Source organism: Sitophilus oryzae, unplaced genomic scaffold (assembly GCF_002938485.1).
Source record: "Sitophilus oryzae breed Bouriz unplaced genomic scaffold, Soryzae_2.0 scaffold_1625_pilon_pilon, whole genome shotgun sequence".
Lineage (NCBI taxonomy): Eukaryota > Metazoa > Arthropoda > Insecta > Coleoptera > Curculionidae > Sitophilus > Sitophilus oryzae.
This window is the reverse complement of record NW_022146309.1, coordinates 232,249-247,824: the sequence shown is the minus strand read 5'-3', so window position 1 is coordinate 247,824 and position 15,576 is coordinate 232,249. Positions and strand designations below refer to the sequence as shown.

At 31.8% G+C, this 15,576-nt stretch overlaps 1 protein-coding gene across 2 annotated transcripts in view; it reads right to left on the bottom strand.

The window, feature by feature from the left end:
- Nucleotides 1–8,157: 8,157 nt before the first annotated feature.
- The window catches only part of LOC115880548 (A disintegrin and metalloproteinase with thrombospondin motifs 7-like), a 38,005-nt gene continuing 30,586 nt past the window's right edge, over nucleotides 8,158–15,576 (bottom strand). For both annotated transcript variants that reach the window (XM_030897776.1, XM_030897777.1), the window contains 3 exons: nucleotides 15,072–15,211; nucleotides 8,716–9,016; nucleotides 8,158–8,653 (listed from right to left, as the gene is read on the bottom strand). In XM_030897776.1, the coding sequence (XP_030753636.1) occupies nucleotides 8,493–8,653; nucleotides 8,716–9,016; nucleotides 15,072–15,211 (602 nt within the window). In that variant the 3' untranslated portion in view covers nucleotides 8,158–8,492. The remainder of the gene's footprint in view (nucleotides 8,654–8,715; nucleotides 9,017–15,071; nucleotides 15,212–15,576) is intronic.

Genomic DNA, 15,576 nt, shown 5'->3' with positions numbered 1-15,576 from the left:
CACGTAGATTGAAGCTGAGAAACAACGGTAAATGCAGATTCTGTGGAGAAAATTGGGAATCACTAGGCAGGAATCAAACCAAACACCTTATCGCTGAGTGCCCCGAGACGACAACCGTTCGTGCTATAAACTTTGGTACGGCTGATGTTAAAGATGGAGATTTGGCCTCTGTGAAGCCGTCTCAGATACTAGCTTTTGCCAAAGCCCTGAGACTGTAAGATGAGTCATAAATGGTATTAACTTAAGAAAGGGAAACACAATAGATCTGTAAGGTCGCACTGATTAACCGCCCTAATAAACATTCTGTATTCTATAGATAGTCCTCTTATGATTTCTGTTTAAGATCAAAGAGCCGCGGTATATGCAGGGTGTCCCAGAAATAAGTGCAAATATTTTAAGGGGTGGTAGATCTCATCAAAAGAAACATATTTTCTCTTTACCATTTTTAAAACAAATTGAAAATAACCGAGTTATTTAACTTTGAAAATTAAAAAAAATATAGCAACATTTTGAGAACCGCCGGCAGATATCGCCAACTACCTCCAATTACCAGAATCAAGCCGCATCTCCGGTAATTCGACGCCCTGTGTTGCCATATGGACAAGAAAGTATATGGTTAAAAAAAGTCATAAAATCACACCACCTGAGGAGTTTGGCAGAGATTGCGGAGATGCATTACATTTTTAATATTGTGATATTATTACAGAAAATAAATAAAAAAAACTTACCCAACATTAAAAAAGATACTTATGACAGATCGATGTAACTGTGACAGTTCTCTTTTTTGATACACACTTAACTAAAATACACTTCACTGTGCTGCTATGATAATAACTGCTAAAATAACAGTCCCCATTTCTAACACATTCTTTTCATATAGGTTTCATCACAATTTGAACCACTGATTTACAAAACACCTTGAAAAGCGCACATTACTTTGAATACCTTTCTGAATGAATAAATGTTCAGAATTATTATCTCTTATCGCTACTTTGCTACTTTTAATCTAAGAAAATACATGTTTCAGTCAACAATTTTAAATACATATTTTGTTTTTTCGCTCTACCTTTTCGATGTATTTCGACACTGCCATAGAGAGCCAACCATTCGCCAAAAGTGCCGCGTGTCAACTGGTAACTGCTCCTTTATCCTTGCGTCATGCGAGGTTGCTGTAGTTTCAACAATTTCAAATTGAAGACACTCGAAGCAATCAAATTCTTATTAAATTTTAAAAACAAAACAGAAAAACATGAAAGGAAACAAACAAATCACAAATGAATTGATTATTGATAAGGTCACGAAAAAGAAATTTCTAAAAGGTTTATCGTAATTCAGAATTCAATATATCGAAAACAGCCCGACGAATAATCAATTCATTTTTGTTTTGTTTGTTTCCTTTCATGTTTCTCTGTTTTATTTATAAAATTTAATACGAATTTGATTGCTTCGAATGTCTTGAATTTGAAATTGTTGTAACAACGGCAACGTTGCTTAACATCGTCGCATGACGCAAGCCCGCCACGATGGCGCGGCGCCTCAAAGCTCAAAGAACCAGTTGACACGCGGCACTCTTGGCCGACGGTTGGGCTGTTGATGGAATTGTCGAAATACATCGAAAAAATAGCGAAAAAACAAAATACGTATTTAAAATTGTTGAGTGAAACATGCATTTTCTTAGATTGAAAGTAGTTCGTAATTCTCAACATTTATTCATTCAAAAAGGTATTCAAAGTAATGTGCGCTTTTCAAGGTGTTTTGTAAATCAGTGGTTCAGAGAAAACAGAGAAACATGAAAGAAAACAAACAAAAATGAATCGATTGTTCGTTGGGCTGTTTTCCATATATTGAATTCTAAATTACGATAAACATTTTAGGAATTTCCTTTTTGTGACCTGATTGTGAATAATGGGCGCGTTCAGGGAACACAGCCGCTGATATTCAGCGTAGAATTTCGCTGACCAGCAGCTTACGGTATTCCCTAAACGGCACAAAGCAGCAGAAAGAACAAGAAACAGTAGCTGTCTCATACGCTCTCTGTCTACTATAAATATTTGAGAGAAATATAAATAAATCGTCTTCCTCAAATCGGTCTATAATTGATCTTTAGTCTTTAGAATAAAAATTATTTTGAAAAAAGAATTATATTTATATTAATTATAAAAGAACAATTGAAAATATATTATTTGACAATACAGTATTAAAAAATTAAATTTTCAAAAAATAACAGTTTATAAAAATAATTTTACCTATACACCTGAACAAAACAACTTAAAATAACAGGAACTGGCAGTTCGACCAAGTCACCTTTTACGCATTTTTTTTTCGATGGTATGATACAAATAAAATTACTGAAGGTGTAAATACCCTACAATAAAAAAACGACGTCAGGGGTGATGTGGAGGTGAAGATTGCTGTTACTTTATAAGTAAACTTATATAGGAAATATTATCGATCGTTATTTCTAAGCCAACTAGGCGCAATTTTTTTTCGATCAGATGGTATTAAAAGTTATTTATGCTGATTTAGATTTTTTCAGAAAGTAGTATTATTTCTTAATTTCATTGTATTTAGAAAATTTGACATGAGATGAAAATCAAGTTGAATTTTCTTTATTTCTTTAACTTCTTGGATCTCTATTTACAAGTCTTTTTCGAACGTTTTCGATTAACCTACTGCTTTGTAACTTTTTTGGCAACAAATATCTCCTATTTTTTAAAGATTCAATTAACTACGATATCTATGACTACGATTGACTACAAACTTCAACAAACCATAAAAAGTTAACAATAAACTGAGAAAATTAAAGTTGCTTTTAGTTATTTTACATTAGTTGACCACAGATAAGGAAATAGATTAAGTCTGACTTGTCCCAGCCTAAATATTTACCGCTGAGAATTTTGCACAGCGGCTGACTGTTGCTGTTCGTCAGAATAGACCGTTTAGGGAAATCGCTTACTCAGCTACTCAGCCGCTGACCGTCCCTGAACGCGCCCAATATAATGAAACATTTTATTAAATTTATTCCAAAATAAAGTTATTTTGCAGCATAACAAAGATTTTCGTAAACGTCATAAACGTAATGTTTTAGTTAATTTTCGGTGGTTTTTGTTAAGTTTTCATTGAAACGGTAAGTACTAAAAATAATTAATGTGTTTGTTTATATAATTATTAATAATGAGCACTGATAAAAGACTAAATTTAATATTCCTAATTTTTTGAGTAGAAATTTGTCTATGAATTTATAAATGTAGAACTATGTAGAATGTGGATAACATAGGAGGTTGCAACACTGCGAGGTTTAGATACACCGTAGAGAAATCTCAGGTGAATAAACAAGTGGCACTAAAAAGTTTTTTCAAATTTCAAGGAAAATGTCAAGAAAAATTTTAAATTTTCAACATTTTTTTTCGCCAAAAAAACTTCATAGGCCTGTTTCTGGAGTTGAACTATACTAAACCTACCACTACCGTTAAAATATTTGCACTTATTTCTGGGACACACTGTATATTGATCTACAACATCGAAACTTGATATTTTTTGTAGTGTGCGTGAGTGTGTCCCCAGTATGCAATGACCAGCAGTTTTTAATTCTGAAGTTCTTAGTTCTTCACTCTCAGTGCCAAAAATGTAATTCTGTCCAAAAGCCGCAACGAGATAAATATTGTTCAACCGAGATACAATAATAATTTTTAGTTTATAGCGCCTGCGTATTCATTCAGAAAACTCTAGAATAAACCACATTTAACATAACTACGCCCGAATTATTTCAGTCTCGGTTTTTGCAGTCTCCCGGCTTTTATTTTAGACGAGCGGGCTACGCGCGGGAATAAATTGTTCGCATATTTTAATTAATTCTACAATTACGCTCCGTTTGCCGTTTATTAATATTAATTTAAACGGTAAATTATTTCCAGGGCAACTAATAAAATTTCATAGAGCCGCGCGGTATGCTTTCAAGTTGCGCTGCTGCTCTTCGAAAAATAGTGGAAAAACCACCTCGCTTATATATGACACCCATTAACTATTTTAATTAAACTGTTCGGCTCTGCGTGTCATTTATTTAACGGTATATAATGCCCAATTTCAAAGTTGACGGCGAACGTAAATTACATACCGATGGAAAAAGTTTTTTTTGGGCTTATTCATGTTTAGTTTTAGTGGAAGAGCTTCTTCCAAATCCATTTTTAATTAATAGTGTTCCGAAACTCTGGAATATATAAAAATATCGTATGAGTTACCTAATAATTATCAAATATTTTAAAATGCTAGAGAGAGAAAGATGGTTCCGGTCTCATAGAGCATCGTTTCTTTTCAAATTCGTCTCAATCAAAATCTCTCCTAGAAGACTGACAGTAATATTAACCATATTCATTTTATACCGAAAGAGTATAGGTATAGGAAATAGTACATTACATACCGGAGGAAGGAAGTGTTTCATTACTGTCGAGAGATTGATATTGTTAATCGAGACGCGTAGCGTCGAGCATTAACTAAATCTCGAGACAATCATGAAAACTTTCCTCCGAGGTTTGTATACTATTTTATTTACAACCACATCATTAATTAAAAAATAGAGACAGTATTTTATTTTGAAAAAAAAAAAAATATGCAAAAATTTGTCGTTTTCTGTTTTGGCATTTCCATATCTATAGTTACCGGTTGGTTGTTATGGCGCAACCTTCAACAGCAAAACAAACAACTAAGTGACAGTTTTGAATTTCTCGTTCGCTTTTTCGAATTTATATAACATAGAAAGCCAGAATGTTGTCGGAAAGTTCTGATAATGAAAACTAGTTTAATATTGTTACTCCACAAGAACTTACAGAAGCTGCAAAAAGAGCAGAAGCCAGTTTACTTCCAGAGAAAAGTAGGGGGCGATTTGAAATAGCATTGAAAGTATATATACGAAAAAATGGTGTGCCGAAAGAAATGCTAAGAATATTGCTTCGGAGACAGTCTTGATGGCATATTTTAGCGACATGACAAGGCAGAAAAAGCCACTTACTCTTTGGGCTACGTACAGCATGATAAAAGACTGATATATCAAAATATCACAAACTCGTCGCTTTTTTAAAACGCCAGAATGTAGGTTTTAAGCCAAAGAAGTCTAGCATTTTTACCTTCAACAAATAAATGTATTAAAATCTTCAGTCATTATTGTTAATCTTCTTGTTTATTTTTGTTGATGTTAGATAAGTATTTAATAAAGATATTACAAGAATATTTTGCTGAGGCGAGAAATAAGAAAAACCGATTGAGGGAAATGGGTGAGGAAAATGGATGAGGGAAATGGGTGAGGGAAATGGAAGAGGGAAGAAATGTAGATAATTTGACACTTTCAAATTTTTTAAAAGTCAATAATGTCAGTATTACATATGTGGTTGTAAATAAATCTGTTTTTACTTCCCGCCCACGGGAGAGACGTAAACTTTCCACCCGTGGGTGGGAAGTCAAAGTTAGAAAACTGACATTTTCCAACCTTCAAAAAGTCGGAGATGTCAAACTTATATGGTTGTAAGTAAATATTATATTATCAACCAAACATGACTTGCAGCAGCCAAGCATCTTTTGCTTGTCTAACTAAATAACATTAAAACGCAGATTTGTTTCAAAATGGTTAGTCCGGGAAGTGCCTCGGTAAAATTATGGCGAACTGCAAGACATTTATTATAATATCTGAAAGGCTTAGTCAAATAGCCAAAAAGTATCATATTAACCGTCTGGTATCGTTCTAAGAACAGTATTAACAAAAAGATAAAAATAACGTCTACTAGGTACCTTGTGAATGCGGTAAGTTGGACAGATAAGGCGCGATTCTCTCTATAACGTACAGTCAACGTAACGTGAAGATTCCGCGCCGCCGCCGCCGTCGCGCGGTGTCGACAGAAAACATGTCGTCACGGGGTTTCTAACAGGACACTGTCTCCTCAACGAACACCTCAATAGATTGAAGCTGAGAAATAAAGGCGAATACAGATTCTGTGGGGAAAATGGGGAAACACCAGAACACCTTATCACTGAGTGCGCCGAGATGGAGAGCTGGCCTCTTTGGAGCTGTCTCAGATACTGACTTTTGTCAAAGCCCTGAGACTGTATGATGAGTTATAACCCGTTATATATCAAGAAAGGGGAATACACAATAGATATGTAAGGTCGCGGTGATTAACACCTTCCTAAAAATTTTACATTCTACATATAAATTTTGTGAATTCTTTAGACTCAAGTAGGTACTTCAATATCAGAAACTAATGTTTTCACAAACACCAATTGAGGAGAAAGATGCCTTACGACTTTCTTCAATATCTTAATAAATTATCAAAAAAAATTAAGAATTGAAAAAAAAAACGTATACTAAGTAACAAAAATAAGTCTAAAATAATTTATGTGTTTATATCAAAATCAAAAACACTTAAGCTTCATTCAGAACCTCGCAATTAGTGGAATAAATTAGTGGTTTCATTTAGCGTAGAAGTTTGTTCGTCTAACTTGAATGTACAGCATTCAGAACGTCAAAATTAGTGGTAGGAATTCAATTAGTGAAAAAAGTTAACAAAGTTTTAAGTTTTCCACTAATTATACTTAGAGAAGTAAATGGGAGATGAAAGTTGCCACGACAGCGCTCCACAGTGTGGCGGCTGGTTATTCTAGCGGGACAAAATCTCAGGAGCGATATTATATGGTTGGTTGACAAAAATGTATCGAAATACAAAGAATATATACGACCAAAAAATAATTCATGCATTTTTATATCAATTGGAATGTCTACTATTTATTCTTATCAGTACACATTTTTGGCTTATTTCTAAATAAACGGTTTTGTCCCGCTAGATTTATCTTCCGCCGCACTGTGCGCTCGTCCATTAAACGCAAAAATAACTGTCACTGTCTAAAATCTTTAGCGCGAACTTCAACTCGGTCCCTAGATGATATAAAAAAACTGAAAGTACAGGAAGATAGAAATCGAACTATCCTTATCTCTATAGTATCCTTGGGCAACGGGTTCATTGTTGGCAATTCAAGAATATTTACCGTAGTGGCCGGTAGCTCGACGTGACAGTAGCGTTACGTTATATTGAGAATTGCGCCTAAACCGTCCTCAAGATCTACTTGAATGTACTACTTAAAGAACATAAACAAATACAATAAAAAGGTGAAATAATAATGTCAAATATTGGCAGACTATGTATAATAGTAACTTTAAAAAAGCCGTTCTTATAGGTATCAATAATAGCATCTTTAACAAACCAAATATGAAAATTTTTACAGAATGGTTATAGGTATGTTTAGTTCTGTTAAAAGTAACACTAAAACAAGCACAATATCAAAATATCTCTTTATATATAAAATATACTATAATAATATAAGCGTCTAATAAATATTAGTTTTAATAAATATATATAATATATCTTCTTTCATTGTATTATACTGATTTACGTACATATAGTAGTATACCGGGTGGTGCATCGTCGTTGGAAACATAGGAAATCCCATGCAAATTTTGAATTGCCCAGATATTGGCTCTCCTATTGATTTTATAGCGAAGTCGTAAATAGATTCTTTTAAGGTCTAGGTTTGGTAAACACATGCCAAATTGAACAATTTTGGACTAGCCTACTTTGAGTAATTTGAGAAAAACTGAATCGATTTTTAAATATAAACTGAATACTTAAAGATCAAACACCAGTCAAAAACTTACATACCTTAAGTTGTCAGCGTCATTTTGGAATGTAACTTTAATACAATTTTAATATTCAGTACTAATAATTTATTGTTATTCACATAGAGAAAAACTGAGCATGGTAAAATGGTACTACGCCGGGAAATAGCTTAGACAGTGTATCTGACATGTTTCGGTTAATTTCACCTGAATATTAAAATTAAATTACTTTTGACAATGACAAAATCATACTTTTTAAACCTAAGGTATGTCAGTTTTTGACTGGCGTTTAATAGCTACCTTTTCGGTTTTAATTTAAAAATAGATGCAATTTTTCTTAAATTACTCAAAAAGGCTGATCTAAAATTGTTCAAATTTGGCATGTGTATTTACCATACATAAATCTTTAAAAAATATATTTACGACTTCGCTGTATATTCAGTAGGGGAGACAATATTTGAACAGTTCAAAATTTGCATGGGATTTCCTATGTTCCCAACGACGATGCACCACCCCGTATATAGTATACATTCATGTATAAGTACTATAATATATAACATACGATAAAAACGGCGTTAGAGATGGCTTGGAATTAAAGATCGCTGTCAGCGGTTTTCATTAGTAACATTGCTATCAGCTGGTTTATTTAGTCACATATAGGAAACTCAGTACTTATAACCTTTAGGCTTAAGGTGTTTGAATACAATATAATTATATAGGGAAATTAAAATAACTTTGGTTGCACATCATAATACGACCACCAGCAAACTCCATAAGACGACGCATGGTGTCATTGATGACGTGCACCCAAACTTGTTTTAAATTCCCTTAGTTATTAGTGAACGTTAGAGTTTTGGTTTTGAATTGATTTTGTTTTAGTTTCCTTTTCAGTTGTTGTTTTAAATGTTTTAGTTCCTGTAGTTTCAGTTGTAGGGATACTGTGTACGATTCTATGTTTAAACTCCAGCTCATGCTTAAGTTCTTCTAGTTCAATTCCTAAAAAACAAATAATTTTATGCAGTCTTTAATTAAACATTTGGCTTAGCAATGTAAATCACCTGTAAAGAGTTTAGTGGTACCCAAAATGTCACCAAGTTCTTCACCTTTCATTTTATTATCAGATATATTTGATTTATGGTGAATTAATTCAAATTCTATTATTTCTTGTTCATTTAGGGGCTCCTTATCGACAACAAATTTGGTTGTGACTCTTTGAATAACAGCTGACGATGACTTAAGAATTTCTTTTAATTCAGCTATTTCAGTATTATTCTCCTGATTAGGTTCCAAAGTTGAAATATGTTCGATTTCTTCATGGTTAGATTCTACTGGAGTTTCTGGGCTTTGATTATTCTCGATCTAAAATTAATATATTTAAATGAAAAAAATCAGTGTTTGCACTATGTGCGCATATTTGAAGTGAAACTTCTTACTAACAGCTATTAAATTGAAGGATTTGAAGGACATGTTTGAAAAAGTGACATATAATGCTGTTTTAATATAAATATTATTTTCAATTTATTTCTTTAATCTGTACATTTTCTGTTTCCTCAACCTGCAAATTTTGCGGAATACCACCCCCAAAATACACACTTTTAAAATATTATGTATAAAATGTATGCAAGTTCCTAATAACGTTAAGGCTTTATTTAAGAACAGAACATGAAGGGAAAACATTTTGAACCTAACAACAATTCGTATTTATAGTGGTTTACAGTAATTTTCTTAAATTATACGAATATTCTCGTTGATTATTGCTTTGAAATAAATATGTCCTCGAATGAAAATACGATTTGCTCCTAATTGATAATCCTAACGCTTGATAATCCTAATAATTTTAATACTGAGCTAGCAAATGAGCTAGATGCTTTACCAAGACCGTAATTCAGAAGCTACAAACCTATCGATGAAAATATGCATGAAAATTGACTTCCTAGCACACAACCAGAGGACATTGGTATACATGTATCAAGTTTATTATAATGATTTTCTTAGCTTTAAACCAAATGTTTTTTGGTGTTTGCGATATCATTACCACTTTTAACATTGAAAATGTTTCTGTTATCCTATATATGGGAGACCAAATCGAATTAAAATGCTACATTTGCCACACCATGACGTCATATATACAAGGGTATAGGAAATCTCGGCGCAGCGGCGGCAGTCGGCCAGCGCGCGCAAAAACCATTACATCGCTAATTGTTTATTGATATATCTTTATTAGTTTAAAAGCAAAAAATATGGGGTTTGCTTTGATACCTTGTCAAGACATAAGCGAAACTTATAAATTGTTTCTTTTTTTTCATTTAGGCCTTCGTTTTTCGTTAAATGAAAGTTATATTAAAAAAATCTATTTTTAAACCAAATTTTCGCATGATTGAAATGATTATTCATGTTTAAAGTTTTTTTGGTCATAAGCGCTAATGGAAATGTTTTTTTGTAAATAATTATAAAAAATTACTCCCTACGAAGACTTTATTGTGTACTGGATCAAAAAATAAGTATTTGTTTTCTCTATACGGTCGTATTAATATATCGATTTTTGATGATAGTGCCCTTTTACACGGTCTAATTTTGTACTACTTTCGGAATAAGGGTCCCCATATCATGTACTGTACTTCCATCCCTGAAAAATTCAGCTTGTGACACCGAAGTGAGACGTAAAGTCTGAAAAAGCTTTAATCTACCTACATCATAGGTAGGTGTAGATACTCTAGGTAATATTCTACCTAGACAGTAGCTGACAGTAGTAATTAATTTGTTATCCGATAAGTAGTTGTCATTATATAAGTTTAATCATCTTATACCTCCTATAACGGTAGGTTTTGGATTTTCTTCTGATTGGTTTGTTAAACAAAAATATACTGGGCATATAAATGTCTAACACAATACATGTATTGAATGTACTTATTTTAACCAATGCATTGTTTTGTTTTTTTAATCTCACAAATAAGAAATGTTTTATAGTTTTTATTATAAAAAACAGTGATTATACAATTTATTTGCACCCCTTACACTGTTTTCTGTAAGGGGTGTAACCAGGAGTATATTTCGTAACCTCTTACGATATAAGAGGGCACAAAGTGTTTTATTACTTAATGCTTAGATTAAAATTTATATTACTTAGATTAAAATATATTTGTACATAAAATAAAATAGACCAGAAAGTCAATTAATTAATATTGACGTAATTACTAAATAAATACAATTTTTTTTTTCTAATTATTTTAGTGTATTTTTAGTCACCTAATTATAAAGGAGAGATATCCAACCATTGCATTATTTTACTCACAAATAAATGTTTTATGGTTTTTATTATAAAACAAGGATTAATTTATTATACACCCCTTAACCCAAACACTACAAGTAGGATATTTCGTGACCCCTTATTTAAAGTGGACAAGCTTTATTAGTCAATGTTTTAATTACCCAGCGTCTTTAATAAAAATCTAATGTAATTTTTCATAGAAATGAATTGACATAAAAAGCAAATTTTATCTAAAAACTTTTTGATTATCTACAAGGAGTAAACCGCTGACAAATGTCTGTATACTAGTGCCAAAGTAATGCCAAAAATACAAATTAAATACCAAAACTTCTCATATAATGCCCCGCTAATGCCAAGCTGATTCCAATATAATACCACTAATACCACGAATAATATGTAACACATTTGTTTAACGAATTAACCTGTAACAATAGTGGTAGGTAAATTTTAGCGTTTTTAATTTGTGTAACATATTTCTTTAAAAAATTAACCTGTAACAATAGTGGTAGGTACGCGCACAGATTTTTTTCGCTAGGTAACTTATTAAGTCGTTAAACAGGCCCATAAAAGCTATAACAACATAGGTAACTAATATTTATAATTTCATTCGAGTTTTAATCTCAAATAATAAATGTTTTTACTGGTGTATTTCTGAAGTGTTCATTATTAAAAGTAGATATTCTTCAAGTTATGTGAAGTAATAAGTAATGTTTCCGGTGAGACCGCGTATATGTCACCGGATTCTGGTTAGTATAAAGACTTTTTTCTATAGAAAGAGTTTTTTCTATATTTTTCTTTCAAAATAAGACTAATTTCTTCTTATTCTTTTAAATATTACAGTGTTTCTTTTCCTAAAATGTTATACTTAATTTTCGCTTAAAATTAAAAAATCACAAATGGAGGAAAATATACGTTATTGAATAAAGTTTATACAAATCACTTTACCATAACAAAAAAGTAAAAACATGTCATGGCGGAAGATATTCAGGTGGCATTTCACATATTTATCTATTAAAATCGAGACTAAAATAATAAACTTGCGTAACATGTTATACATGAGATAGAAAGTTTCAGAATCGATTAATACGCAATACGCTACGCAGTCAACTTGTTCCTATGCGCGGATGAGCGTCTTCAAGACTCTTCCATCGGCCAGGGTCACGACGCCGCGCGCCGCCGAAGAGGAATCGGCCTACGTTTGCCTAAACAGGCTGGACACGGTGGACTACGATATTGGCGAGTCTGAATATTTATAAAAATTTGCAAAGTAAAATATGTTGGAAAAATAATTAATCCATACATAATATATAAAAGCTCAAAGGTTTTTTTTGTTGCATCCATCCCGCCAAAACCGCTTCACCAATCTTGATGATTCTTTTTTTAAATGAAAGGTATATATGAGTAGATTTGTTATGAAGTATTTTTATAGTGCTTAATGGCTATTTCTTTGTGTAAAACGACTAAATACTAAAACATACCTGAAAAACACCTACACACAATACCTCCAGAAATAAATTATTTGTCATTGTCAGTGGTGTGTCAGTTAGATTATATATTAAGTTTTTAGATATTTTAGGAGTGAGTTCATACTGCCAGCTATAGATACACAAATATTAGCACAAAGGTTCGTTTAAACGACATTAGTGAATTAGCTACACAAAGCGATTTTAGGAAATTCATCCTCTTAGAGAGTAAAATTATGTCGGAACAGTTTGTTGTATGAAAATTCCTTACTATTTGGTCTAGAAGAATGAAATCCTACAAAAAGAATTAGAAGACATTTTTGAAATTCATCAACCAAATGGATAAAGTTAGTAAAAATTTATATAAAACTTGGTGACCTCTGGATTATACACATAAAAATTGGCACAAAGATAAAGCGAATTTATGAAATTTATACACTTAGGGAGTAGAATAGGGAATGAAAGTTTGCTGTACGAAAATGCAATACTATAGGACATTATAAACCAGACAGTATAAAATTTTATACAAGGGTTTATTTAGTGACATCATAACGAAATATATCTTCCTCAATTATCCTTCAAAGAATAAAAAATAACCTATAAAGAGAGTATTAGTGCTCTTAATAAATAAAAAGAAGATGAAAAATAAAAAACATCTATGCTCACTACTAGCTCTCTATAAATTAGTAAAAAATCATTTAAATCAATGGATGAACGATTCGAGGTGGAACGCGAACGTAGTCGCGGGAAAAAGCTAGTAATTTATTAAATTATTTTATTTAACTTGTTAATTTTCATTGAAAAGGAATTTTTGTAATTCGCCACTATATTAGTTAAAAACTAAGAAACTCATATCAAATTTAAGTTTTGCGATTTTGACTTATACTTTTTACAAAATCTGAACACATTTTAAAAGAAAAAGCTTTTGATAATATTTGTGTAGATTGACTACAAGTTGTATAACATAAATTTCTACGACCGGTCTACCTAGTGGTCTGCAGCATCGCCTTGTGGTGCAAACGTGGGCCTGTTAATCTGTGACGTGACGCACAACAGCCAAGAAAAACAGAAGCGTGGCTAAGAATTTAGTAATTTAAAAAAAATGTCTTTTAGATACAGTAGTAGGTATTAAAAAGTTTTGTGTTTAAATCGGGTTTGCCTTTAACAGTTAAAAAATTATATCGTAAAGTGTAACTTTCCGTTAAGAATTCTTTATCTGTCACCGATCATGATCTGTCGTCATGTTAACCTGATGTTTTGTATGTTATTTTGTTTTTTTGCTTGTTTGTTTTACGGATAGGTGCGATCGCATAATTATTATTGATAATGTTTTATTTAATGTTAACATTACTACTTTTTCAGTGAATCTTTAAATCTGTTGTTTTTTGTTAAGTTCGTTATTTAAATATATGTTTATATTTATATGTACACTCATATTAACACTAATCATATTTTTACGTTTTTATTCATCATTTTCAATGCCCCCCCGGTTGCATCTTTGTAAAGGACTGAATTTTTCTTCATGCTAGCTCGTGCGTCAAGGCCGTGGCCTTTTACGGCCTTGAATTTTTACTCCCATCGCGCGTAAATAAGTTTCACTTCAATAATTTAGCTGTATTAACTTTTGGAATTATAAGGAATATTTTGATAATTTTTTGCAATAAGTTTACACATTTTAGTTATCGCACACTAAACAAATGAATACAGAACAAAAAACAAAAAATGTAATATACAAAATACCATGTGAATGCGATAAATTTTACATTGGTGTAACATCTAGACCCTTAAATGTTCGAATTAAAGGACATAAAGATTATTTAAGAAATGAAGATTTGTCGGCATTCATGGGACACAGGGCACAGAATATATTTTAATAACGCCAAAATTATATTGAAAGAAGCGATAGCCTCTAAAAGAAAAATAAAAGAGGCTTTTTTAATACAATTAAATAAAAATAAATGTATTGCTCATGTATCAGTAGATGTTAGTAATGTATGGCAATCGCTTCTTTGATTTTAAAGAACATAACATAATTAAACTTAACAACGTAAAAATTAAAAATAATCATAGAGAAAGTTTGAGGCTTTTTGGTTTTACCTTAGTAATTGTTATCAGGTAATAATTGTTAATTTTGAAGTTTAACTTGATATAATGTCATTTTAACAGAACGTCAATGGTTTTTGTAGACGTATCTGTTTTAAAAAAACTAAAGTGTTCTCGATTAGTTGAATTTTAAATATTTTAAATATTTTTTTTTTATTCTTTCTATTTTTGTTTGCTTCCGACGACGGAAAGAGATAAACTTTCCGAAACGTTAAGCATTTTTTTGTTTGTTGGGCAAATTTGTTTATCTGTAAACTGAACTACTGACAGGTAGTTACCGTTGGATTAACTGTGTTTACAAAAAAATAACTATTTTATTTTGTAGATTTTCTTGCAGTGGCGAAATACCCATACAGGATTTTTTTGGAGAGATTTTAGTTAGGCATAAACAATAGTTGAATTTACAACAAGACTTCAAAAATAGCATATTATTAGTCTAGTTTTACAAATACCCGTCATCTGTCGTTGATTTTGTGCAATTTTATCGTTTTATTTCAATAATAACAGCTTATACTTGAATACGACTGGAATGACGGAACGACGGATGACGCACGATGGATGCAGGTAAGCCAGCACTTACCTCTCGTTTGTAAATATTGATTCGGTTCATTTGTTTCCAAACAGATGATTGGTGCATGCCCGGAATAAAAACATTTCGCTTCTTTCTAACGGTACAATGCACGTCTGATTCGCAGAGTTGTATGGATCCAGGTTTTGGGCCTATAAAGGTATTTTTTTTATTTTATACAATAGTCATAAATCAGCAATACGTTCTAAGAAAAATAGCGTCGCAGTAGTCTTCAAAATCAAAATTACAAAAGTGGCTCCCTCTTATAACTTTTTTATTTCATTTTTTTCAGATAAATAAACGAGATTAGGTGTATTATTAGTATATGATATAAATTAGGATTGTTAACTATTCAATTGTTTTCGGTCACTTCCTATTTCACCGGAAATGACTACAAATTTTGATTTTTAAATGACACCCTTGGTATTTTTTACTATAAAAGTCTGAATAGAATGATATATCAAGTGTCAACTTTTGACATTTTCAATTAAAATATAGCATTTTAAATTTCAGTTTA